The sequence below is a fragment of the Camelus bactrianus genome, chromosome 28 (assembly GCF_048773025.1).
Source record: "Camelus bactrianus isolate YW-2024 breed Bactrian camel chromosome 28, ASM4877302v1, whole genome shotgun sequence".
Lineage (NCBI taxonomy): Eukaryota > Metazoa > Chordata > Mammalia > Artiodactyla > Camelidae > Camelus > Camelus bactrianus.
This window is the reverse complement of record NC_133566.1, coordinates 14,705,269-14,732,342: the sequence shown is the minus strand read 5'-3', so window position 1 is coordinate 14,732,342 and position 27,074 is coordinate 14,705,269. Positions and strand designations below refer to the sequence as shown.

The following is a 27,074-nucleotide window of genomic DNA, read 5'->3' as shown; positions in this document are numbered from 1 at the left end:
AAATAACAAATCTGTTTCTCACAGTTCTGGAGTCAGGCGAGTTCAGGATTCAGGGGCCGGCAAGCCAGCATCTGGTGAAGGCCCCTCTCCTGGTTCACAGACGGCCACCCCCTCCCTGCATCCTCCTCACGCGGCGGAACGGGCGCCAGAGCTCTCCGGTGTCTCTTTCATGCAGGCGCCAATCCCATTCATGAGCGCTCCATCCTCATGCCCTAACCACCTTCCAAAGCCCTTGCCTCCTAATACCATCTCATTGGGCGTTAGGATTTAACAGATGAAATTTGGGGGAGACACAAAAATTCAGTCTCGAGCCGCACAGGAGCCTTCAAGGTCAAGTTTAGTGCTCCCCTGTCTGTGTTAATGTCTTTTAAGGATGCAGATTCACCTCCACACTAATGCTTTTTTAAAAAATGGGGATTCACTCGAGGGCAGGGTTTAAAAGCCAGGGGCCCAGGGTCACTTACCAGGTGCTCTGCTGTGAGATCTTTGACAGGTGACCCTCATCTCCATTTAGTGCCTCTGTTTCTTCATCCGCAAGGTGGAGATTGGTACTTATCTCCAAAGGACTGTGGAGAGGATTACAAACAACAGCTATGAAGCGTGTAGAGCAGTGCCTGGCGCAGAGGAAGGACTCAGTCATGGCGTACTGTCTTTCTTCTTATGACAACCAAGGCTGATGATTCCTTGCCGACTTTCCCATCACCACTGCTGCTCTAGACCTCCCACAGCATCCCCACATTCTGGCCTGGCTCAGCCCCTTTAGTTATGGAAGAGGGTGGAGGTGGGGTGGCAGCTGCAGGACCACCCCCCAGTGAATTCTCCCAGTCTCCTAAAATTCGAAACCCTCCCAACTTACCAGGTGCCAGAGAGAATTAAGCCAAGTCCTGAAACACATAGAGAATATCAACCTCTATTTGAACAAAACCGAACCAAATACTTTTCACCCTTACAGTCAAATCCACTGCCTCAGCATTGTTCATCTGAAATGTTCTGCTAACAGGAGAAATGACAGTACTGGGTAACAGTAGCCAACATAGCTCTTTTTTTCTAGGTAAAACTATTCACATCGAAGGTTTTGGAGCGTAAAACTATTCACATCGAAGGTTTTGGAGCAAGGCTAGAGGGAGGGAGTCCTTGCTCAGAGCATGTTCACCACGGACCTCAGCACTGATGGTCTCTAAGACAATGCAATTCTAGATCCACTTGGTTGGGGAACAAACAATTCTCCCAGGATTTTTTCAATACAGGTAGACCTGACCACGCTGTGTAGTTCCAACAGCTAGAAAAATAATTATTCACGAAGATGGAAAACACAATGAAGGTAGCAGAACTTAGGGTATATAAAGTCAAATTATGATATATATACATGAGGTTTTACTGATTCTGATGGCTAAATGTGCCCAGCTATTCCCATGGAGATTAGCTTGTTCAAATGAACAAATTGGAAACTTCTTTTTTTAAATAGAGGTATTCTATAATTGAGACATAATTCTGAGATCCCACATAGACACTCTTCCTCTGGTGGCTTCTCCACATTCCGCATCCACGGGTCATGCTGGTTAAGGCATTGATAATCTAGTTTTCAACAGAAATTTACAAGTTAGATTAATAAGATGCTAAAGAATTGCAACTTTTAAGGACATTTTATATTTTTAATATGTTGTACCACATAGCTGTAAAGAGAAAAACAAACAACCTATAGCATCTTCTGATTTCCACAAATGAACACCAAAATTTTACTGGAAAAAAAAAATCTCATAAAACCCAAACTCCAAAATCAACCCAACTGAGAGTTTAAATGAGATCTGTTTTAAGTGAAATTCCACAGATTGCATTGAACTCAGTTGCGGGAGGACACTGTCTCGATGTGAGTAGAAATCACACACGTATCACGGAAGCACATTTGAAAAGTTTTATTGAACAGGCAATGCATTGTGCAGTGGTTAAGGACACAGATGCCATGTGGAAAAGTTTAAAAATTATTTTTGGAACCAGCCTATGAATTGATGAACCCAGCGGGGTTCCTTCCACTATCTCTTAGAGTGGCTACCTTCAGGAAAACTGACTGCGTTATAGCTGCTCTTGGAAAGGGCATCCCTGTTTAACCATGAATGTCATGCCTCACAGTAAACATGAAAGAAGACGAGGTCTACAGGCAGGACCGCGCCCAGAGACACACAGTGACCTCAGTTGGAAGCGCAGACACACGTTCTCTGGGAGCCTTTCTATCTCTGCATCCCAACTCTGCATCCCAGCCCTGCATCCCAGCCCTGCATCCCAGCTCTGCATCCCAGCCCAACTCTGCATCCATGTTTCACTCACATTTTCTTCCCTGCCTGAGCCCTCTGCATCAAGAGGATCCTGAAAGACTCACATTCATACCTGTGGGCACAGAACCTTGCTCCTGGCCCTTCTCAATGGTGTCCTTGTCTTCGGGCCCCTCTGGCCCGGGCCTGCGGCCATGTGTCTGTCCCACTTGTTTGCCTGGTTTCTTCCTCTTCCCTGAGCTCGCTCTCCTGTAACCTGATGATAAAATCATTCTTAAGTTTCACAGTTTGTTTGCCTTGATTGGGTGGCAGTTTTTAATGAAGTGACCCGTCAGGGTGGTGGACACTTTTTAGCAGCACACTGTCAACCTATTTTATAATTTGGGGCATGTCGCTCCAAGCTTGAGATTTCTTTCTGGCAAGTTCCATCCAGGACGGCTGGTCCATGCTGGCATAACTGGCTCTCTTCAGCTGATGCAATTCTTTCTCCGTCTTCTCTCCAGCAGACTGGGCTGCTGGAGAGAGGACAAAACAAATGGAAAAATGAGAAATGAGTTTGGATTTTCACATAAGCCTCTTGTATGTCTTTAAAATATATGTCAAGGTCTTAACCGTGTAACAAACATAAAATCCGTGTAAAGAAAATTCCAGCGTAGAACAGTTTATGTGACAGAAAGACTTAAGAGCAGGTTCAAAGAGTTCTGGCAACGTGGTGAGGGAGGAGAAACTCTCCGAATAAAACTGCAGGAACTCTGGGGACTGGCTGCACGATGGCGTGAACAGTCTTAACACTGCTGAAATGTGCACTTATTAAGATGGTGAACTTTGTGACGTGTATTTTACCACAATTACAAATAAATTTAAAAATACCGATACATGCCCCAACAAAGATGAATCTAGAAACATTATGCCCAGTGAAAGAAGCCAGATACAAAAGAACACATATTTGATGATTCCATTTATAAGAAATGTCCCCAAAAAAGGCAAATATACAGAGACATAAAATAGATGTGTGGTTGCCTAGAGCTGGGGCTGGCAATGCTGAATGACTGTAAATGCACACGACGCAGCTTTGGAGGGTGAGGGAGATGTTCTGAAACCAGACTGTGACGGTTTACAACTTGGTAAATATGTACTTGCTGTCAATATACACTCCCTGAATTGTACCCTTAAAGTAGGTGAGGTTTTTTTTTTTTTTTTTTTTTTTTTTTGGCCAGGTTAAGTGATTATCTCAAAAAAATAAAGCTCAAAAAAAAATCAACGTGGCAAGTAATTCAGAAAAACAAACAGAACAAAACCCAGCAGGACCAAGGCCGGAAAGGCATTTCACAGTGCGCGGCGCTGTTCTCAGGTTTCATACCCAAGTTCTGGTGGGACAAGGAGATGCCTCTCTGCAGCCCCTCCGGGAGGCGGAGCTTTGCCCCCGGCCTCTGGTCCGCAGTGGGCTTGGCCGGCGCCATCAGGAAGGACTTGCTGCGGACAAACTCGGCCTGCTTCACAGGCTCCTGCTGGGACACAAGAAAGACACACGCTGTCCCGTCACCTGAGACTCAAATGGGGACACATAACCAAAGGCAATGAGCCACCAGGCTTCTCTGCCAGCATGAACCATGCTGCTGGCACTTCCCCGGGAGAGCTGTGGCATTGAGCCCCCAGAATGCTGGGGTTCAGACACATGTGGGGCCCTCTCCTGGGCACACACAGGCGTCCTGGCTTCCGCCCTGTCCCCGCCTGGCCCCAGCCCCAGATGTCCAACGACAGAGTTCGGTTTGGAAGTCAACATGAACTGCGTTTGGTAATAGTTTTGAGACTTTTATGACATGTAGGGAGATAGTGGAGGCCCAGAACTGGGATCACTGGTTAGTATTTGTGTTATAAATTCCCTGAGCCCGCAGGGGGGTTTTCAAGCTTGGGGACGACTGCGGGTTGGGTTAACACGCAGGGAAGCAGGCCTGCTGCAGGCTCAGGCCCATGTCCCCACACGGTGGGGACACACTTCGGGATTTTCCCTGGCCACTGCGGGACCACAATAGCCCTGAGTCTCAGCCTGCTTCTAAGCATAGTCGTTTGGATTTGAGAAAGGTGTTTTCAGCCCAGAGTGCAAAAGGAGCCCAGGGTTCCAGCCCTGCAGCCCTAGGTGAGGAGAGAGGACCCCAGCAGGCGGCCAGCGCAGCAGCAAAGGCAGGGTTGGGTCAGGGCTTGGAAATGAGTGCAGATGGAGCTGTTGACATGGTCGCCTGGCGTCCAGCTGGGCAGTTATTTTAACCCCGCCCATCTCTCCATCTGCTGAGCTGCGTTGCCTAGGAGGCCGGGAGCAAAGGGCTGTCCCTGCTGCTCCCAGACTACATGACCCACGGCTTCTCTGCCCCCGTGACAGCCCAGCACACAGGCAGGGCAGACCCCAGCAGTCATCACAGGTGATGGTCCCTGTCATGACTGTGCAGGACGCGGGGCCATCGCGGGGTCCCGGCCCCTGCTGACAGCTCTCTCCTGCGTCTACGGAGACAGAGAGCGTTTGCTCACAGCACCTGGGCTCTTTCGGGCGCCTTGGCTGCCCTTCCTGTTTCAGACTTCAGGGTCCGGGCCCCAGGCTTGTCCTCCTGGCTGGGTGGCTTCTCCGGGGCCCCTCGCCGCTTCTGCCGCCCGACAGTGACCCAGGGCGGCGTAGGCTGGCCATCAGATCCAGGCTCTGCTGCCTTCTCTGTGGGTAAAGACACAGGTTGTGCAAAGCGATCCTCATCACCTTCAGTCCCCTTGTGGCTTCTCCCACACAGAGTACTGCACAGGGGCGGGGGGACAGGGGCGGGGAAGGAGGTCTGGGGGACCCCCCAGGGACACTAGTACTTTCGTTTAAGGGACTCTTTTCTTAGTGAAAAGTGAATCAAAGAGATCATACTCCTCTAGACTGAACCCCCCAGAATTAAAAGCAACTGCTTCTCCACACACATTTTAAAGCCATCTTCTTCCTATGGGATACGTTGTGAAATGAGACAGAAGTCCGCACATAAACGGGTAAGATACCTAGACAGAGGCCATCACTTTGGACCAGCACATACGACCCAGTATCCTATTCTTGGAATATTCTTCTTCTCTTTTAAGAAATTGGACACAAAACCTTCCCTGCATGGAGAGTGACACTGAAAATTATACTGGCTGTATCCCTCAGTATTCCAGAGAGAAGAGAAATAATGCCTTTGAAACCAGAACGTTTGGCCTTACATGTTCCTTACATGTTCCCAGTGCTTATTTTGGGGGGTTAAAACTATGGGTCGTTCCTCCTTCCCTTGCTTTCCAACTCTTCTGTATTTTCATATTTTCTATGACGAGAATGTATTACCTCCATCAGCAGAAAAAAGAAGACAGTTCATTTTTTCCAAGGAAACCGAACGATTCCATCAGCGGCTTTTCACGGGTCTCTTCAAAGGACAGTGAATCCAAAGGCTCCCCACAAGCCAGCCTCTCTGAATGTATGCCCCTCATTCAAACTGGGGAAGTTTGTCCCCAGTCCCTGGCCTGGCTCCTTCCTGCTTCCTGCCACCCCCACCCCCACGTCACAGCCATGTGGGGATGTCCAGGGCGTGTCCGCGTCCTCATCCTTTGGGACCTGACACCCCTGCTCTGCTGTGTTTGGGATTTTACTCTTTGGTTTGGCTTCTGCCTCTAGTTCAGCTTGGAGACCTTTTCCCCCAGTCCCCTGGTCAGCAAGGAGGGGCGAGGGACAGAGCCACTGCCCTGGGAACTTTGCTCTCCCTCGGCGTGGAGAAGAACCTTGGGCTCCACCCGCACCCTGGCCTGTGCAGCTGGGACTGGCTCCTGCCATTCTCTGGGACGCTCCCCGGGGCCTCCGCCCCACGGACTCCAGCCATCACGGCTCCGTCTCCTTGCCTCACCCCTTGCCCCTCCTGCCCCTCAGGCTCTCCCTGGCCGCTGACCGCTTCCCTGCTGCTTTGTGAAACACTTAGGGGTCCCCAAGAAGCTCAAAGAAAACTGACTCCAGGAGCCTGGCCACCCTCACCCTGGGAACCCCAGTTCCCCGCTCTCCTTTGCCATCAGCCCCAGCAGCCTCTGCCCGTGTCTCTTCAGCTCATTCCAGACCCAGCCATGGCGCGAGCACTGGGCTCTCCAGCCACCCAGCCGCTGGACCACAAATCCGAGGTCTCGCCCTGTCCTCGGCCTGCTCTCCCCCTGCAGCCTGGATTTGGCCACAGAACCTCTTCTGGAGGCCTGGCCTCCTCGGGTGTCCCCTCTCCAGGTCCCTGCCGACTCCTACTCCTAAACCTGGGATTCCTCCTTGTTCCCGACCCTCGGCCTTCTGTCTTCTCCCCCACACGTGCTCTGGTCCACCCCTGGCTTCAGCACTCACATCTGCCCGGATTACTTGCAATGTGTGATCCAGCCCGACTTTCCAGTCTTAGCCAGAGCCCAGCATTTCTGCTCCCCGGCTCCTGCCTCCTCCTCTCCTTCACCCCTTTCATTCATTTATTCATTCATTCACTCACTCACTCATCGTTTGCTATGGGCAGGGATTGTGTTAAATGCTAAGGTGGAAAAATAAAAACTGTTTCTTCCAAGAGCTTGAAGTCCAGTACGGGAGACTAAGCACAAACAAGTCACTTGGAACAGGAAAGGGCTACAATCCACAATGTGCCGTGTAGACACGGCGACACCAGTGGGTGGGATGTGAGGATGCCGTCTGGGGTGGGAACCTGGAGAAGGAAACTTCCAGGCTGAGCAAAGGGGCAAGGAAAGGCCTCCCAGGTGGAGGGGGCAGAAGGCAGAGCCCAGAGGGGCTGAAGTGCAGGTGGGGCTGACTGAGAGGGACTTCCTGTCCGTAATGGGGAGCCACAGGGGTTTAAACCCTGGGCACACTCTGGAGGCTGCATGGGGAGTAAGTGTGAGCAGGGGGACCAGGAAGCTGGAGGTGAGGAGGAAGGCTGTGGCCACAGTCCAGGAGAGGTGACACCGCGTCCTGGGATCATCCCTTAGTGTCCACCAAGTCCCACCCAGATGCCTCCTCCATGAAGCCTGCCCTGATCACCTAGCTGGACGGGCTCTCCCCTCCTCACTCTCCTGTAACTCTCTTGACACGTCTCTCCCTACTGTTTGGTACCATGTGCCTCTGCCAGCTGACCGCCCACCCCACTGATACGTGCTTTGGGTCATTGGAACTTCTTATTTACTCAACAAACACACGGCGGAGACCACATACCAGGTGCTGTTCTAATATTAGCTTATCGACAATGTACATTTACATTTTGTTTCTTGTCCAGAGAACCCAGCAGTTGCCCGGAACACAGAGGCAGGCTGGTGGCTGTGGATTTCATAGAAAGCCTGCATTTCTTCTCCCCCATCTCAGTGCCTCGTTCCACAGAGTCCTCCTAACCTCTGTCTTCCTGGGCTTTTCTTACAGGGGCCCTCTCATTTTCTCTCTGATCTTTTCTTCACACTCAGTGGCTGGTCATGCCCCCTGCTCTCTGCTGGGCCGAGACGTCTGGCCACGCTGTCCTCCCGGCCATGTCGAGTACGTTCCAGGCAGATTAGAGGGCTGCGACCAGCCGCTGAAGCTCACTACCTCAGCCAGCCATGTTCTGAGGAGCTCTGTCAATTCTCCATGTTGTGCATGGAGAGAAAATTTCCATCCTGGGTTTCAAACTCAAGGCAGAGGCCGCCCTGGCATCTCAGTGTCCTGGCTGGCTCCCCGGCCCTGTGGGGCTGTGTCGGGCCCGTGGCGCTGGTGTCACTCTGACCGTGGGGGCACAGACACAGCTCTGGTGAACTCCTACCCTCCGCAATCGGATGACCCACATGAGCCCAAAGGAGGATTTTACAACTCACTGGAGAAGAGGGTACGGACCAGGGCACAGATAACATCCCTAGGGACCTGGGGCAGGGGAGGCTGGGGCCCCCCAGGGTGGAACTATAATGGGGGTCTACACCCCATGTGACAGCCAGGACACAGCTGTGACTTGTCAACAATACCGTCTCCTGGGTGAGGTGCAATGAGCCACACAACGTGAACCATCACGGTTTCTTGCTCTCTGGCTGTGAAAATACAGCAGATGCCCTGCCCTGAGCTCACACGAGGCAGGATAGCGGGCTTCTCACGCCTCATAAACACTTGGTAGATGCTGCCAGGTTTGAAGCAGCTATTTTAAAGAATCTTTGTCCTTTCATAAAATAACTTTCTTGTTCATAAAAGGACACACAAAAACAAACAAACAAACAAAACAGTATGCACGCACATTGTACACATTCCGAAAGCAGATAAAAACACAAAGAAGCAGAAAAAAGTTTTCCCTAAATTAACGAGCCAAGAGAGCCGTGTTAACGCTTGGCACATGGCTTCCAATCTCCTTCCATTACACTGTTGTCTTTAAAACACACATCAACAGCTCATTTCCAGCCCTTCAAAATACTCTCTGTGGACGGAGGGGCCCGAGTTTGCTCCCTAAGACTTCTGATCTGAAGTGGACGCACCACCAACCTTTGTCACCACAGAGCTTCAGCAACGGAGAGACCACCCCTTGTTTCTGTCTCCCCTCCAGCCCCTCTGCCAGCACCCTGGTTTACACGGGGAGGAGGGGACAATGTGCACAGAGAGACACCAAGGGGACCGCTGGGGTGGGGAGGGGCCCTGAGGTCACATGGGCCTCACCCACACCGTGGGCTCCCTGTAGGAAAGGTGAAGGTTTTTTAAAAGTGTTTATTGATTGAACACAGACAGCTCCTGATCAATTCATGGCCTTGCTCTGCGTCGGCTCTGGCTGTGAGCTCGGCTGTGTGATCCTAGCAGAGAACTTGGACATTTAATGCTCCTGTGAGCATTTACCTCGAAGCCACACTGAGGGTTTTGAGAATGAGCAAGGGCTTCTCGCAGACCAAGCTCCAACGTTTAATGATATGTGATGCAACCGGGTCCTAACTCTACCTCCAAAGGTAACGTATCACCGTTCCTCCGTTTGCTCATTTGACAGATACAGTCCCCCCTCGCTGACCAGGAATTCCATATTTGAGAATTCGCCCACTCACTAAAATGTATTTGTAACCCCCAAATCAATACTCCTGACCCTTTGTGGTCACCTGCAGACATGCCCAGAGCAGTGGAAAATTTGAGTCCCAGGACAAGCATGTTCCCAGCTGATATGGGTGGGGATGCTATTTCTTTCCTGTTTCTGCTCTCAGACTGCACACAAGGGTCCTTTTTGCGGTATGCTTAGTGCCACATTTTTGCATTTCTGTGTTTTTTTCTTGGGGATTTGTCTGTCGAAAATAGCCCCCACGTCTAGTGCTTAAGTGCTGTCTGGTGCCCATGAGCACAAGGCAGTGATGTGCCTTATGAAGGAGATACATGTGTCAGATGGGGCGTGTGTGACCCTATGGCTTGCTGGAAGGTGCACGGAAAGGGGCCAACACTACATATTAAATAAGGTGTCTTTAAACAGAAACACACACAACACAAAGTTATGTACCAAGCAGTTGAGGATAATGTGATCAGGGATTGGCAGGAAGCTGACCCCACATTCCCCCCAGAGCGATGGTGCGAGACTCACTGATTCAGTGCTCATGGTGACTTTGCAGAGCATAACTACTGCAAAAAACCAGAATCATCTGTCTTTGTGAGCGCCCACCTGGCCCCAGGCCCCAGGGGAGATGCTGTCTACACGGAGGAAGAGTGTGTCTAATCTCGCCCATCTCTCCGGTGCTCGCATACAGACTCTCCTACAAGCACCATCAGGGAGAGTGGGGTCCTTCCACCACTAACACGGAGCCTGCAGCAAAGGAAAGGGCTCCAGGGCCCGAGGGAAGGGGGCATGGAGGGGCCTCTGGGCACCGGTCTCCTTCTGCGCCCTGGTCTGTGAAATTCACTGAGCGGCACACACATGATCTGTGCCCTTCTCTGTGCGTGTATCGTTCTTCAGTAAAAAGCAAAAAACCAAAACCCAAACACAAAAACAACTCTAAGATGATCAGGACTCACTCGGTGCTTGGAGAGTGACCAGGAGAAGCAGGTGGCTCCCTTCTCAGCCTCTTCAGTGCCCCTTGGACCCCAAATGCACTGGGGGTTCTGGGCCCGCCTGCCTTCTCTCTGCTGCCCCCACTCTTCCTCTTCCATTCTCCGACGGCTTGCCCTGAACCCCTCCTCCTGCTCCCACTGCCTCTTCTACATAAGACCACAGTCAGCAAGGGCAGAGAACTTGTCTCCAGAAACACAAGGCACACTGCAGCTCTCAGGGAGAACAGCTACAGTGTCTGAGGGCCTCTTTCTTCCCCCTCTTCCCTACTCCTAAGCCAGGAGGCACTGCAGGGATCTCCTCGTCCCCTCAGCTTCTCTGAAACCCACCTTCCCCAGACCTACTGCTCTCCTTTCTCACAAGCTCCAAAACCACTTGTTAGGGGGGGAAAAGCCACTGTTGCTTTAAATGTTCCTTCTGGAGTGTTTCTATCATAACAGGTGACAGCCAGCAAGGGCCAAGACGGTGCCCTTTTCCTTTGTCTCATGGACACACTCTGAAGCATCTGACAACTTGCCCACCCGTGTAGGGCACAGTTACGCCCCACTGATAACCATCAGCACGTCAAGGTTTATAACCAACCCAGTTCTGGTGAACCGGCCGATGGACTTAGAAGGTTTCCCAGTGTCAACATTTATGAGGGTCTGATAACGCCTAACATGTTCATCCGGGGCAGGGAGCAGTCAGTCCTTGTCCAGGGCCGGAGTTTGTACAGGCCTCCAGAGCACAAATTTATGTGAGCTTTTTTTCCCCAAATGGGGGCCTGAAGTCTACTTTGTTTATTGTCACAGCATCAACTATCATAGTTAAAAAAATTATTTTAACCTCTGTTGCTCCTAGGTAAAATCTGTGAAAAAGTGTTTATAAAGTAAAATGAACTGCATCTAGATGGGGATGTGTGGGGCCAGGGGTCTGGGCATGGGCAGGCACGTTTACTGGGGGTGCCCCGGGGGCCAGGTGCTTTGCCAGGCTCTTTGCCAGGCTTGGGGTGCTGAGCCCAGGCCTCAGCACGTGAAGGCTGCAGACACCCCAGGGCTGTCCAGCCCAACCCCTCGCCTCACCTGGAGACCTGAGGAGCCAGTGACAGCTCCCGGGCACAGAGCTGTGATGGAGGGGCTTGGATTGAAAGTCCATCTGTTCAACCACCACTGTCCGTGCAATTAAAACAGTCTCTAAGCAGGAGGCAGTGACCACAGTCCTTCTCTGAGCACAGAGACAGCTGGTCTCCATCACCTGCCAGGTGATATAACTGGGACTTTACAGGGATACAGGGATGGAAAGGCACTGTTATTTGAAAATAATTTTGAGCTACAGCAGAAAAGGAGAAAAAGTAGTGAAGTTACTATATTATATGCAGAATGTAAACAGTTGCCCCACCTTGGATTCCTTGTGGGGTCTCCAGGGGCAGCTGGACTTCTGCAAGAGCTGTCTAGAGGGGCCAGCAGAACAAGTAATCAGTCGAGGGACAGCCCGTGTCCACAGAGCTTGGGTCTCCGCTCCCCCATCACACCTCCCGCTCCCAGCCAGGTACGGCTCTCTCTCTACTCGAGAAACGTTAACAGATAAGGGTTCTTCGGTCTTGATTTTCAGAGCAGCACCACATGCAGAATAACCCTCACAACTCTCCTCGTCACGTAAGGATACTTTCAATCCCCATTTCAGAGATGGGAACCCAGAGCCTCACAGCATAAAGGACTTGTTTGGGGTGACACGGCCCTAGTGTCACCAAGGGGGCACTAGACACAGGCTTCTGGGTCTCTGACCTTCATTCACTCCACCACACGTCACATCCTATTAAGGGCAAGGACCCCACAGCTTTCCTAGACGTCATTGCCTCCTCATTATCACTCACCACCGAGTGGCAAACGACAGTCACTCAACCTGGCACTGCTGAGGTGTGGGGCTGGGTTATCCTCTGCTGTAGGGGGGCTGGGGGAGGCGGTGCATTGTTTATTGTCACAGCATCAACTGTAACAGTTTAAAAAATTATTTTAACCTCTGTTGCTCATAGGTAAAATCTGTGAAAAAGTGTTTATAAAGAAAAATCAATGCCTGAACCACATCTAGATTAGGATGTGTGGGGCCAGGGGTCTGGTCATGGCAGGCACGTTTACTGGGGGTGCCCTGAGGGTCAGAGGTCTGGTCTAACCACCACTTGCTAGAGCTGGCGGTATCTGCCCCCCTCCCACCATAGTCCTGACAATCAGCTCTGACTCCAGACGCTGCCACACGTCTGTCAAAGGATGAACGCATGCAGGTGTGAGGACTGGGTCAGGGACCTGCGTGTGCCACTGTCACCAGCCTGGTCAGGGTGGGAAACAAGCTTGGACTGGAGGCTGAGGCTGGTTATCAAATGTGGTCCCTGGTGAGAATGGCACTTTGTTCAGCCAGTCTCCTAAACAGCCAACAAGTGTCCACCACATCATCATAGAAAATAAAACACACACACACAGAGAGAGAGAGAGAGAGAGAGAGAAAGGAGGCCGACATTCAGAGAGTGGACTTACAAGTGATTGCTTTTTTTAAGGTACTTTCTATATTTCACCATTTCCCCTGTTCTAACTCTAATCCTGTGCACAGGAAGGAGGCTGCTTCCAGGCTGGTAATTTAGACTCTGGGATGGACTGGCCCAACAGGGGATGGGGACTGCCCTACACACACGAGCAGGGCTGATAACCCCGGGCCGTTCACCTCCTACGGCAAATGACTGGATTAACTGGTCTCGAGCACAGATGTGCTGGGCTCGCAGCCACCATCCCAAGTGGCCCTGGGAGGCTCAGCCCAGTTGGCGAGCTGGACTCCTCTGTTTATAGCAACAACCGTGGAGTCCTCCCCACACCTCTCCAGCATGCCAGGGGGGTTTCTCCATCTCCAAAGAAGGAAGACAGGGTGTGGAGGAGAAGGATTCCGGGGACAAAGCAGCTTGAGTCCCAGAGGCAGAACCCTGCCCATCTGGGACATCTCAATAACCCAGCTGTGTGATGTGCAGCCCCCCAAAGGGGGACGGGCAGGTGGTAGCCCATTTGGGAGCTCTGGGTAAGGTGCCTGCCATCACAAGGTAATAAACAGCCATAATTAGGTCTTTCTGGAAAACTGGGTAATACTTTTATTACAACTTTTATTGTCTGTATGTTTTATATCAATTTAATTGTCTTTAGCTGCTATAATTTGGGAGCAAAGGGGGTGAAGGCAGAAGTGATAATAACAAACTGACCCACGAGCAGATCCAGTGTCTGGGGAAGCGGCAGAGGCCCTGCTCATCCTTACTCGCCTCCCACTGCCCTGACTCTCTCGGTTCCTTGCACAGGATCACTGATGGGGTCCAACAGCATGGGCTCTGGGCGTCCGCTCTGGCCTGCACGAGGCAGCCCCCTGAGCTCAAGGTCCCAGGTGGGACCAGACAGCAGCCCCAGCCTCTCCTGGCTCTTGCCCTTCAAATACCACCCCACTCTGGGAGGCTCGGTTCCCCACAGAACGTAGGAATACGTCCCTCCTCTTCGCGCTGGAATGAAAATCACTACCCATGCTAAGTAACCTAGATTCTTCCACTTGAGAAGTCATCTGAGTCCGTTATTTCTATGACTTAGGGAATGTTAATAAAAATAAATGGACAAGACGATTCTCCACTATTTAAGCGAAGCCGTTAGATAAATATTAGATGGTATTTCATAAACCAAAGGAGAAAACACAAGGTCTCTGACTACAGACCATTCCAGGCATTGGACAGTGAGCAAAGCCTCACTCTCCCAGCTTAAGATGAGGAAGTTATAAATTGATCGATGTGTCAAGCATCACCCTCCAAAGCTTCTTTTCCCGCTCTGACCACAAACGTGAGGCTCCTGTGTTTTGGTTCCGTCCATTCAGCAAGCCTGTGGGAGACACCTTCAATTCTAGGCCTCGAAGGTGGATGGTGCTGATGCTGGGGTTTTATCTGCCCAGAGCAAACCCCCTCCTCCCTTGTCATTTCAATGGTTTTTTGAATCCCTCTACGACAGCTTCAGGAACCTGGACATTTGCAGAGTTACAGCCTGAAGCTCCCCAATGCCCCCTCCCTCACTGAAGATTCCCGCAGCAACAGCAGAAAATCACAGCTGAGCCCAGGGGCCTGGATCAAGAAGGCTACATGGGCCCGTTTTGGGGGGCGTTTTCCCCAAAGGTGCATCTTTGCGTGTCACCTTAGGAATTTAAGGTCCTTTAGACTCTGCACTTTTACTAACCTCCTGGGAGGAAGACACAAAAGACTAGGATGCCTTTGAACCTGTCTTTACGTTGAGTGTGCCCTTCATCCTCCTTTTAGGGGGAGGGGTCCCCAGGAGAACTGGGTTCTGCTTCCTCTCTGTCCCGTCATGGAGCGCTTCAGCGGAGTCCTGGACTTAGAGCAGCCACTCAGAATATCCTGAAAGTTGTGTTGTTTTATCAAAGCTGCCTTGGAAAATTTCTCCTTGAGGCCCCCATCACACACACACACACACACACACACGACTTGCATGTCTGCTTCCATTTTTGGCACACGATTTCCCATTAATAAAAGAAACCAGCAACGAGAGAGACTTTAGCTCTACCGAAAATACCCATTTCCGACAGCTTTCTCATTTCGTCTGAAACACTATAAATAAAAAGTGACAAACGTCAAAGACATAGAAAGGTCATCTATTTCATCTCTGCTCATTTTAAAAGACAGTTGCTTCAGAAGGTTCTTACATTCTGCCCCAGTCTTAACACCATCTCCCTTTTGGGAGAGCTACCGCCCACACACTGAGCATCTCAGACTCCGGGAGCTGGGATGCTTCCTGTGTGAGGCTGGGCCCTGCGGGCCTGCTTATTAAACAGGAGGAAATTCTTGCTTTGAGGGAAAGGTTAGAACACCGCTGAGTGACAGAAGAGCCAATGCTTCATTCATAACAGAAAACTAGCCCAGGCCCGGGAGAGCCTCCATCCCTGAGAGCACACACACCCCGGGAGCCTGGGCCTCACCAAGCTTCCACACTAAAAAGCAGAAGCAACATTTGAGTGATCCACTGAGGGGCCCATCTCCTCTCGGGACAATATGCACGACGAGTTTTTACATTTTCCTGACTTCTCGGATCTTACACAAAACCTTGTTTTCCTCCTCCACGCTCCATTCCTAAGTCTTGATCAGACATGTTATTGGTACCAAGAGGAATTCTGACTTTTCCTTCCAATTCTGCTGCAACGAGGCTCTTACCCAAAGCATTTACATACATTGCGGACGTCCAGCAAGATACTCCAACTGTGACCTGATTTCCCCGTCACCCTCCCCTTCTGAACACCCTGCCAGGCCGCTGGCTCTAGCTAGAATCTTACCAATTGCCCTGTGGGGCGACTTTCTCTCCGCCGGCTGGTTCTCCTTCCTGGGATCCAAGTCCCCGGGGCTGGTGTCGGGGGGCGCAGGCAGCTGGGGGAGGGTGAGGGTCTGCAGCAGCGGCTTCCTGGGCAGGGGCGGTTTGGAGCTGAGCTGCTCTGCGGACCGGGCCTTCGCCTTGCCCTGCTCGTTGGGGGTCCTGGCACCTCGGGCGGCGGGGCCCGTCCCCAGCGGACCCCTGTCGTCCCTGGAGAGCAAGGTCAGCCCTCCTTTCTCTAACCTCACCTCCGCACTGTGCCTCTTGATCCCTCTCCCGTCGGGGCCGGGCGCTTCCCTGTGTTTGAAGGACAGAGACGTGGAGCGGAGCTTGACCGGGAAGGGGCTTCCGTGCTCGCCCGCGGGGCGCTCCCGCGCCGCTGCGCCGGGGTCCGCGGTGGCCGCCTGGTCCCCCAGGTCGGGAGAGCCGCGCTCGGCCGGGGAGGGCGGCTTCCGAGGGCCGGGCTTCGCGCCCTGGGGCTCGGGGAGGTCCTCGAGGGCGGCTTCGCTCCTCCAGGCCAGGCCGCTCCTCAGAAGCCGGATCGGGGGGCCGCGGGGCTCCAGCAGGAGGCTGCCCGCGCGCGGCCACTCCTGGCCCGACGACACCGAGAACTTCTTCGCGGCCCGCGCCTCGCGGCCGCCTCGCTCCATCTTCCGCTCGGGCGCCGCCGCCTCCGGTGCTCCTGGTGGGGACTCCGCCCGCTCGGCCCTGGGGGGCTCCGGGGGGGCGGCCTCGTGGTCCGGAGACCGGGGTGCGGGCTCCTGGGGAGACGACTCCGAGGCAGCTGGTGAGGGGGCGGCGCCGAGGTTCACATTCAGGGTCACGGCCGGGGCCTTGCGCTTCAAGCAGCTCTTGGGGGCCGGGGGGCTGGGGGCGGGGGCCGGGGTTTCTGGGCCTGCTCCCTCGGGACCCGGCACGTCCAGCATTGGCTGCACCTCCTTCTGGCCGGTGTGGTCTGGCCCATGGGGACTAGGGAGAGTCTCCAGGGTGGTGGCGGGGCCAGGCTCGGGAGGGGCCGTGTCCCCGTCGAGGATACAAGGAGATAATTGGCCCTCTACGTCTCCAGAAGCACAATCCACCTCGTCTGCTGTGTCCCTGTCTGAGGAACACGTGCTTTCCTGGGACAGCTCCTCCCTCTGGTCTTCCCTGTGATTAGGGTGCGGGGAGCCTTCTGGCCCAGACGGGGACTCTGCGAGGGAGGCTGGGCCTGACACAGCCTCTGTGACCTCTGGGGTGGCCGGGTGGCTGGAGGGGTTGTCCCCCAGGAGGCTGTCCTCCTCGATGCTGGCACTGAGGGCCGGGCAGTGCTGCAGGCGCCTCCGCCGGGCACGCGCCCCCCCAGGTGGTGGCAGCATGGTGGCCAGTCCCCCAGGCTCAGGGCCTCTGTCGGGTCTCGCCTCCTGCTGCCCAGAACTGGGCTTCTCCTCCGTGCTGACTTTGGGGAGTGGTTTCTCGTCGTATTCCTCCTCCTCTGGGGTACCCGTCAGATCGCTCAGGGATTCGGACTGTGCTCTCTAAGGAAAAGAAGACAAGCATCACTAGGATGAATACGAGGAAGCCCCCGGCCTCCCCATTGTGTTCAAGGTTTAATTAGGTTTAAAGGAAGTAGTATGTCTCTAACGCTGGCACTCAGGTGGCCATTCACATACAGGTGTCTTTTCTTAATCCCCCCTTACTGGTCTGTTTGGAATCTTGCCTCCCAAGTTCAGTGTTCCGCAGAACAGAGGCAGCTACGCCCTTAGGATAAATGCTATCTAAGGCTCTTAAGGCCAGGCCACAAAACCAGTGGACACTGCTCTACAGGGAAGGGGACCAGCATCAGCCCCGACTGCCACGCTCGTGCTCTGCGTGGTTATTTCCCTTACTCCCTGACTCATCCCAGTGAGGAGAGGATCAGTATTTCCTGTTTGCACTTGGAGAACCAGGAGCTCAGGGAGGTCCCTACCTTGGTCAAGGCTGAGCAAATAAGTGGCTCAGTAGGAAATCTGTTGCCCTCTCTGACCCCCGCCACCCTCGTGCTGCCTGGGAGGCGGTCTCCAAGGTCAATACCCTCTCTGTCCAGGGATGCACCGTCATGGCGAAGGCAGGCTGGTCTCCCTAAGAGACGATTCACAGCATTCAACACAGGCAACAGCAAACTGCAGCTTACAGGATAAAGCCCAAACTTCCCAGCTAAATCTCATGTTCTGTGGTTTTAAATGGTTTCTCCCACCCCCTACTTGGGTCAAACCAAGCTCCCACCACTGTATGTGTTAGACTCTGGGCCTGAGGGACCGCCCCGCCCCACCAGCAACCCCAGAGCTGTCTCCACTTCCAGGCCTTGCCTGCTCCCTGCGCCTGGGGGCTCTCCCTTCTCTCCTGAAGCCTCCTTGGCTGGGCAATAATACACTGTCTTGTGTTATTTTTCTTTTGAAAGGTCTCTGGGATTTAGATTCAGTCCACTTCCTCCCTACCGTACACAAAGTCAGTTCCTACACAGTTAGGAAGGAAAGGAGCCCAAGGTACTCGTGACTCACCCCAAAGCCAGCGAGAACATGGTTGAGAGGCCGAGGGTATTGAGGTTGGGCTTTTTTAAAAGTTCCTGAATTTAGACCTGACTTTAGACTTTAGAGAGTCCCCCAGGCTGCTGCACAGACAGTGCTCGCCTTCCTTCTTTGTAGGAAACACCGGGGGTTGGGGGGCGGTGTTTGCAATAGGTTTTTGTTATTTGAACATTTTCCAGCTGGCATCTGCTTGCTAACACAGGATAACTGGGATGTTTGTGACAACACCTCAGCTAGCTCCTTGCCAAGATGCACAATTCTATTCCTCTGGATTTAAAAAGAGGACGATGCGAAAAGAAATCGCAGAAGAATTTTCAAAAGCTGCAGGTTCTAAAGGTGTTACTGGCCTCTCGCTGCTACAGGAAAGCTCTGGGGTTGAAATTCCTTTAGCACGTGGGTTGTATTTTAAAACAGCTGGAACCCACAGTAAGTCAGAGTAGGAATGAGGAGCAGGTCTGGCTTGGGCACATCCAACCTGAGGCACCAGCAGGTCCAAGGGGTTAGAGTGGAGCGGCCAGGCTGGAGGAAGGCTGGCATGGAGCCTGGACTCCAGAGGGTGGACTCAGACGCTGAGCAGAGGCTTTGCAGAGAACAAAGTGGCTCCCATCTGAGCCCGGGTTCTCTGGCTTGGACAGCAAGGAGGATGCACATGCCCACTCCACCCGCACTGCCTCCCCTCCCTCTCCTCCCCTGGGCCCTCAGAGCAGCTTAGCACCCTGGAGCCCTCCCGAGGAACCAGAAGCAGGGACCCAGTGCTCAGCCTGCAGCCCCCCAGATGGAGACTGTACCACAGCTGCCCGCTCATCCACCTTCTCCCACCAGGAGAAGAGCGTCTGGGCAGCATCCCCATCATCTCTGGGCAGAGGACGCTGCTGGTGAGCAGCACGGTGTGGAGAGGAGGCATCAGTCTCTGTCCGAGACCTGCGACTTGCTGGCAGCTCTGCCAGCCACGTGACCACGCCGCTCCTAACAGAGCAGAGTTAACAACACTCCCTCTCCTGGCACTGCCGGGGCTGGGATGAGGACCAGCTGGCGTGGTGAGACGTCAGTGTAAACATTCATGGGCGTTCCCTCCTGGGGCGCCGGAGCCACGCACAGGACATGTTCTGTGCAGCGGGGTAAAACGCGGAGACGACCAACAACCCGCGTTTGTCTTCCGCGTGCTCCTCCTTCCCAGCCCGGGCTCCGGTGGGGGCAGCGGGAGCCGGCCAAACGCAGTCTGGAATGTGGTTTTCAAATTTGTAACAAATATCACACTCTTGATGGCCAAGGGTTATTTTTCCTTTTTTGCTGTGCAAGATGGGATTTTTAAGCTAGGAAAAAACCTTTTTTCCCCTAGTGCTCCAAAAGACTCTGAGCCTAGATGATGGGGAGAGTTTCCCCCACCTAGAGCTGGAGGGGCAGAGCTGGGGGACGTCTGGCTGGGCGTGGGCAGCTGTTCTGCCCACACGGAGGAAGAGCTTGGGTAGCAGCAGTATAGACAGGGAGACAGAAGATGCCTGAGCCTGGGGATGCGGGAGGCAGTGAGAGTGGGTGATGGAGAAAGAAACCCCAAATGCTACAGGGGATCAGAGAAGCAGGAGAAACTTGGACTGCACTGTCCAGTGAAGCGCCAAGGGACAGCGAACCTCCAGAAGTCCCCAGGTCAGCAGGGCAGCAGAGAGGGCAGCATGGTGGCGTTTCACACCCTCAGAGCAGAAGGGGAAGAGCTTAAACCACATGGTCCCGAGGAAGGTCCTCATGGCTGGGAGGAGGGACCTCATGACCAAAAGGCAAAGGGGGCTGCAGACACGAAGGGACAAAGGCCTCCAACTTGGGACCCAACAGTGACACTGGTGACCACCAGCCAGACACCTCTGTCTAGTCAGGAAAATATGGACACCTCCCCAAATGTAATGTATCCATGCCTGCTCCCGACCAAGAAGGGAAGGGAAAGAAAGAGGCAAAGATGTGGAAAGGCCAGAGTTTAAATCAAGGAATGACTGTGTTGACCCACACCACCTAAATCAGATTTTCTCTTATTTTGAAAAATGGGATTCAAGAGCTAAGTCAAGTTCAAAAGTAAAGAAGGAGGTACAGCTCTGCTCAGCGGGCAGCAAGAGGTGTGTTTCCACCTGGATTATGAGAGCCGGCCTTCCCTCTGCCAAGTCCTGGCCAGGCGGTGGCTGGGTACACACACCCTTCCTGGGCAGAAGGCATCTCCCTGAGAAGAAAGGCCAGACTGGAGGGCCAGAGGGAACTGGCTTTGCCCCTGCCCTGTGGCTACCCTCAGCACGAGGACAGGCAAGTCAGAGTTGTTGGATCTTGCAAGTCCCCAGAGTACTCAGCCTTTAACTGCAAAGGTTCTGATGGATAAGCGTTTGTACAAGTCGCCAGGTGCCCAGTTTGCACAAGGGCACACCAGCCCAAAGGTAACACCGTTCGCTTCTTTCTCCAGCATTAGTCCCCTCAGAAGTCAACCCTGCCGGCATGAGCTTAAAAAGCACCTTCCCCGTGCCCAGAGGAAAACCCACGCTCTCCAGGGAGCCCCTGACATGCCGGGAGGCCCCAGACCACTGCCTCCAGCTACAGCACCCCACTTGTCCTGGCACTTCATCAGCACACCCCAGTCTTGCCTCAAGGGAAGGGCCGTGGGATGTCAGTCGGTGAGCAGCTCTCTCTCGGCCCTGACATGCTCTGTGGCCTGGCTGGCCCCACACCCTGCCTCTCAGCACCACCAGACAGCAGAGAAGACAATAACCCCACGTGGACCTCTAGCCCCCTGGTCCCATGAAGCCGAAGCACGGCATGAGAGAGTTCCCAGCCCCCGGCGTGATGAGCTGACGACGGCCCCAGGCCGCAGGCCCGAAGACGGGTCTGTCCTCACAGGGGCACCACCCCTGGGTTTCTAAGTTGGTCCTCACCCTAGGCAGGTGTCCATCTAGTCATTCACCTCCCTCCTCTGTATCCACTCATTCACAAGTCTGTTTATTCATTCATGTGTTCCACTCATGTCCACCAATGCCTGTGACCAGCACTGTCCAGGGCTGGAAGTACACGGGGTCCAAGGTCTCAGGGGCGACTGGCAATAACCCAGGGAGTGTCTCTATTTACAAAGGTCACTTCCGTGTGTGGCCGGTGCCTAAAGAGGAAGTGGCCACAGTGACGGGTAAGTGGGGCTGCTTTCCAAAGGATGGTTAGGGCGAGACTCTCTGCGGGGAGGACCTCGGAGCCGACCCCCAAGGGCTGAGCAGGAGTCAGCTGGGAAGAGGGTGTCCCCACCAGGTACTGAGTCCTGAGGTGGGTGACAGCTTGGAGAGCTCCAGAAGCAGAAAGGAGCCCAAAGCATGTTGAGTGAGAATGGGAGGAAGTAGGCAGGGCCTGGTTGGGCCAGGTCTGCACTGTGAACGTCACCCTGAGTGCAGTGGGAAGACAAGAGACCCACGGCACACAGCACGTTCTCTAAGTGCGGCAGAATGAATGAACCAATGAACGAATGAATGAGTGTTTGCGCAGGGAGAGGAGCATCTGAAACCACATGCGACCCCAGCTCCTGCCACATGGCCACGGTCCCACTGCCCGTGGGGGTTTCTCAGGGGCTGTGACCCTGCGGGGAAGGGGCTGGGGTGGGTTGGGCTCCCCGGCCTGCCCGCCCCACCCCTGCCCAGTTACCGAGGACAGACGCCGCATTTTGCTGGACCGCTGGTTGCGGGGCTTCACCAAGAGCTTGTGCTTGGCTGCAGAGTTGTCCAGGCAGGAGGAGGACTCAGGTGGATACGCGAAGTCCGCCACGGGCGCCCCGGCGCTGTCCAAGGTCCTGGGGGAGACGGAGGTGTCGCTCGCATGCCGGGAGAAGAGCTGGTGGGGAGACTGCGGCGGGGACGAGGAAGCCACAGAGACCTTCAGGGGACAGAGAGCAAACGCGCCAGGCATCAGCTTCTGGACAGGAATGGCGCAGCCAGCACACACCCACCCTCTCCCACCGTCTCAGCCTCTGGACTCTACCTGAGGGGACATACTTGAAATCTGACTTCCAGCAAGGAGGGCTCCCTGATACTCCTTTAGAAAAATAAATAGCTGGGGGTTTGAAAGGTTGGGCCAAACCCCGGAAGCTCATCTGTCCTTTCCAAGAACCTGCGTCCTAGGCACCCCTTAGCTGGGTAACTGCACCCTCCCACAGCAGCTGGTGCAGGTGCTTCAGACTGGGGCTACTTTCTCCCATGAAGCCCACCAGCCCGATTCCTCAGCCCTGTCTCTGGAAGCCATGAGGGTGGCCGAGGGGTGTGGCTTCACAGCCCGTGCCCAGCAGTTCTCATCACTGTCCCTGGAGCTCCATGTGCTCCCTCTAGGGGTCTGTAGCTTCATGCATACTCTTGGGAAAAGCTGGCTTTATGTTACCAGCTCTTAAGTCTCAAACATTCTACTAGTTCATATCTCAGCAGGCAGTAACGGAAAGGCAGCAAAGGGCAAAAGTTAGGTAGGGGAGTCTCATGAAAGGGTGACGGCAACACCCTGCGATACCATCCCCGCAGAGCTTGCAGGCTTCTTCCCAGAGGAGGAAGCTCCCTCCTCCTGCAAAGACACATATCAGCAGAGAGCAGCGGGGGGGGGGGGTCACCCACCGCGCACCCAGGAGCAAATTCCACTCCCCGACGAGGAGCCAGGTGCAGAGGGAGAACCTGGGAGGTGCTGGGTGTTAGTGACGATCCTGCCACCTACAAACAAACTCACAAAACCTTCTGTTCCAGCACGGTGCTGGATATCAGTGTTAAGCTCACACTTTTTCCCAGTGTGTTTTATTTTCCAGTTTCACTTATTGTGATAAAACACACATAAAGATACTTACCATCTTAACCACTTTAAAGTGGACAGTTCACTGGTATTAAAAATGTTCACACTGTTGTGCACCCATCACCACCATCCACCTCCAGAACTTTTTCTCTTGTAAAACTAAAACTCTGTGCCTATTAAACACTAAGTCCCCATTCCCCCTCCTCCAGGCTCTGGTACCCACCACTTTCCGTCTCTATGAACTTGATTACTCTAAGTACCTCATGCAAGAGGAACCACATAGTACTTGTCCTTTCGTGTTGGGCTTATTTCGCTTAGCATAACGTCTTCGAGGTTTACCCGTGTTGTGGCACGTGCCGGAAGTTCCTTCCTTTCTAAGGCTCAAGGACATGCCACTGTGGGTACAGACCACCCTTCGTCTACCCACTCATCGGCTGATGGACCCTTGGGTGGCCTTCACGTTCTAGCTGCGATGAAATAATGCTGCTATGAACACAGGAGTACACGTATCTCTGCGAGGAATTGCCTTCAGCCCTTGTCGGTCTATACCCAGAAGTGAAACTGCTGGATCACATGGTAATTTTATGTTTAATTTTCTGAGGAACCGTCATGCTGATTTCCACAGTGGTTGCACCATTTTCCATTCCCACCGACAGTACAGGAGGGTACCCGCTTCTCTGCATCCTCTCCAACATTTGTTCTTTTCTGTCTTCTGTTTTGTTCTAGCAGTAGCCATCATAATGAGGTGTGACGGGGTGCAAAGGTTTACATTTTAACTTAAGACCATAACTTTATGCACCTGACGATTTAGTAAATGGTCTCCTCAGGAAGGCAGCAGCAACAAGAAGATGCAGGCAGCGAGGGGCATGTCTCACTCAAAGTCTTTTCCACAACCTGGGGCTCCAGAGGGCACATACCCCGCAGCACCCCCAAACCAGAGGAGAAGCCGGAGGGGAGATGCTGTTAGCAAGCTGGGCACGGACGCAGGGACCACCCCCTGCAAGGAAACTGCCTGCAGAGGGATGTATTTTTCCTGTTAACATAAAGTCCCTTAGGTTTTCTAATGCAAGTACAAAGTTAATTCCTATCGACTGGGAGAAGACAATTATCAAAATGAGGGGGAAAGAGTTATAAGTGAACACAATCTATTTTAATTCCCTTGTTCTAGCAACTTGGGTTCTTCCGGGAATAAAACAAGAAAAATTATTTTTAAAATAAACCACAGGACTCCTGGCCACGACTGCCTCCGTGTCTGTGGCTTTGGTTTCTACTCTTGTAGCTGATGATTCAGGGGGTCACCTTCCACTGAAGAGGAGACCCTGCTCCCAGGGAGTCCTCCAGCAGGACGGGGACATTTCACACTCACCCAGAGTCCTTCATTTTCACCTTTGTCTAGAGAGACAATGGATATCCACACTTGGTGAAATTCTGGTTTCTGTTTTTCTTACTGTGTGAGACTCAAGAGAGCAGATGAGATGAACTGCTGCAAATGCAGTGACTCCACAAATGAGAATGAATTCTTCTTCTGTGACAATGTGACACTAGGGGACTCGGGTCTCCCCTCTGTGAACCCAAAGGACCATCATCCCCTGCCTCCTCTCCACTTGGGTCCCCCTGTGTCTGCACTGCCTGAGCAGATGGTCCTGGCCCCGGGTCCGCTCTGGCTGGGGGTCCCGGGGAGGAGCTTAATGTCCCCCGCTGACACTGAACAGTGGTCTCGGACCCCGTACACCCCATGCCGGCCGTCAACAGCTGGTCTTCCCATGAGAGAACAGAACTCCTGTCTGCACCAAGGTTCTGAGAGTTGTTGGGGCCTGGAGAATCCAAGACCTCCCTGATGTAGGAGAACTGAGTTTCCTCTTTGGTTGATACAGCAACTTTGCGAGGTGGGGTGGGGCCCCCGGGAAGGAGGACGGGGCAGGAAAGCTGACCTGCATTGTACCTGCCGGCTGGCAGCATCCGCAGGTCATATTTGCGTGGTCTGCCCCTAGTCACCCAATTTTCCTGGACTCTGCCTCCGGATGATTCTGGAAGTGGATAATTTAAAAGTCTAGGAAGCCGCCCTTTGTTGGGGGGCTAATGGCTCACAGAGCCCTGAGGAAGCAGCCTGGGGTGCAGAGGATTTTGGGGGTCACCCTGGGTGACAGCTATTTTACCACATTTGGCCTCAAAAAGGGGCCCTGCCACCGAGGAGCGGGCAGAGGGCATCACACAAGGAGTGGGCAACAGACACGGGGCAGGGGCGGTGGGCAGGTCCGGGAGAGAAAGGGAGGCACTGGGATACCTGGTCCCATCAGTCCTCTCCCAAACCCTCCCAGGACACAGGTCCCCAGAGCTGACCGATCCAGCCCACAGCCTCGCCCGGGGAGCAGGGAGGGGGCAGCACCTCCTTCTGCCGCCAAAGCAGAGCCGTGTCCCCTTTGCTCTTCCCTCCTCGCCCGGAGCAAACTGGACCTGCCAGTTTGCCACTCTCTACCTGTGTTTCCTGCTTAATGGCAGGACACCTAGACCAGGACAACTTTGATGTGATTCTCCCTTAAAAACCACCGAATGCATTACCTCACATGGTAATGAAATTTTAAAAATAATCACATGTATTTCCTGAAAGACTCATTGTCAGGAAATGTCACCTTGGCTGTGTCTGAAGGCCTTTTGTTCACAACAATCTTCATTAAGTTTCTCTGTCAAGCGTGTGCGCCTGTCTAAGGTGCCACCAACAGGAAAAAGTCAAACAGTCCACAGCCCCATGCTTTGGGGATTTAAGGTGCCATTATATCAAATACCATGTGTTACATAAGTGTGCTTTAAAGGGTTCATTGTTTCCCCCTCTTACCCAGGCTGCTGTGCCGGAAAAACTTTCAGGGCACAAAATATGATCATTGTGTCTTCAAAACCGTTGATGATTATATTTTTTATGTCTTAAAGGCTCAAATTTTGGTTTCCTATGAAGCTAGTGTATTGTTCCTATTACCCAGTAGTTGATAAAATCTCAGAACATTAAAAAAAATAACATCAGCACCAAAGGAGGGATGTTGAGAAGGACAAGGTGGGCCCCGCCCCGAGTGAGTGGCCCCCATCGGCTGACGGTGGACTTTGTGCATCACGGCGCTTCACAGCCTTGGAGCTGGGCTCACTCCTTAATGAAAAGACTTAGAAGTGACTCGTTCCTCTGTCCCATCTGTCCCAGCTGAACAGAGAACCACGATGCTGGGAGAGGCAGAAGAACTGTGCGATGCAGTGAGCATGGAGCGGCGGCTCACCACAGACGTATCCCCACCACACACACAGTCGCCTCTGCTCCTGGGGCTGCGCACCCATGGATGCACAGATGTGTGTCACAAGGTGATTACACCTCAGACAGCCTGTCACCCTCCCCCTCCAGCACTGTAAGGTATGAAGGGGTGCAGGGTGGGCTAGGAGTCCAGGCAATGGGCCAAAACCTTCCTCCTTGTCTTCTCTGCCTTCTCCTCATGCTGGGAGGGCAGGTGTGGGGGCCCACTGCTCTCTGTCCTGCCCATGGAGCAAGCAGGGACAGGTCCCCCCAGGGCAGAATTCTGGGGAGAGTTGCTCTCGAGTCTGCAGTGTGGGAACCCCCACCCTGGGCGTGTTCAACTCAGCCACACCACAGCCCTTCCTCTGCCTTTCATCGGGGGTGCTCTGGGAACCCACAACTGCACACAAGTCAAGTAAACACTCCTTCACCGGCCTTTGCAGGGGGGCTTCTGGACGCCCAAGTTGAAGTGACCATGGAATGCATTTCCAGCAGCAGAGAATGTGCAGACTTTGTGAGGACCGCCTGGGTCCAGAGCACGGGGGCCGCTCCAAGGACACCCGGGGCAGGGGCGTGGCTCTGCATCAGACTTGTATTTGTTTTTCAAGTGTCAGCATAACACAGACAACTCCATCCACCCCGCAGCAAGGCTGGTCTCCAAGGGGAAAACGATCACGTACTTCATCACTTAGATACTCACATCCAGAAGAGCTCCAGTGTTTACACACGAGGAAGAGCTCAAGTCTTCCTCCTGGATTCCAGGGGGGAGGGTGGCTGCTGGGGCCAGTTCCTGGCCCTGCTGAGGCCACACACACCCTTCTGCCTGTCAGACTTTCCCTGAGGCCCTGCTG

At 53.4% G+C, this 27,074-nt stretch overlaps 1 protein-coding gene across 7 annotated transcripts in view; it reads right to left on the bottom strand.

The window, feature by feature from the left end:
- Positions 1-1,898: 1,898 nt before the first annotated feature.
- The window catches only part of CRACDL (CRACD like), a 95,945-nt gene continuing 70,769 nt past the window's right edge, over positions 1,899-27,074 (bottom strand). For 4 of the 7 annotated variants that reach the window (XM_074354837.1, XM_074354838.1, XM_074354836.1 and 1 more), the window contains 5 exons: positions 21,834-22,061; positions 15,605-17,153; positions 4,796-4,968; positions 3,628-3,775; positions 1,899-2,782 (listed from right to left, as the gene is read on the bottom strand). In XM_074354837.1, the coding sequence (XP_074210938.1) occupies positions 2,637-2,782; positions 3,628-3,775; positions 4,796-4,968; positions 15,605-17,153; positions 21,834-22,061 (2,244 nt within the window). In that variant the 3' untranslated portion in view covers positions 1,899-2,636. The remainder of the gene's footprint in view (positions 2,783-3,627; positions 3,776-4,795; positions 4,969-15,604; positions 17,154-21,833; positions 22,062-27,074) is intronic. The other 3 variants (XM_074354834.1, XM_074354835.1, XM_074354833.1) reach the window with 3 other exon arrangements.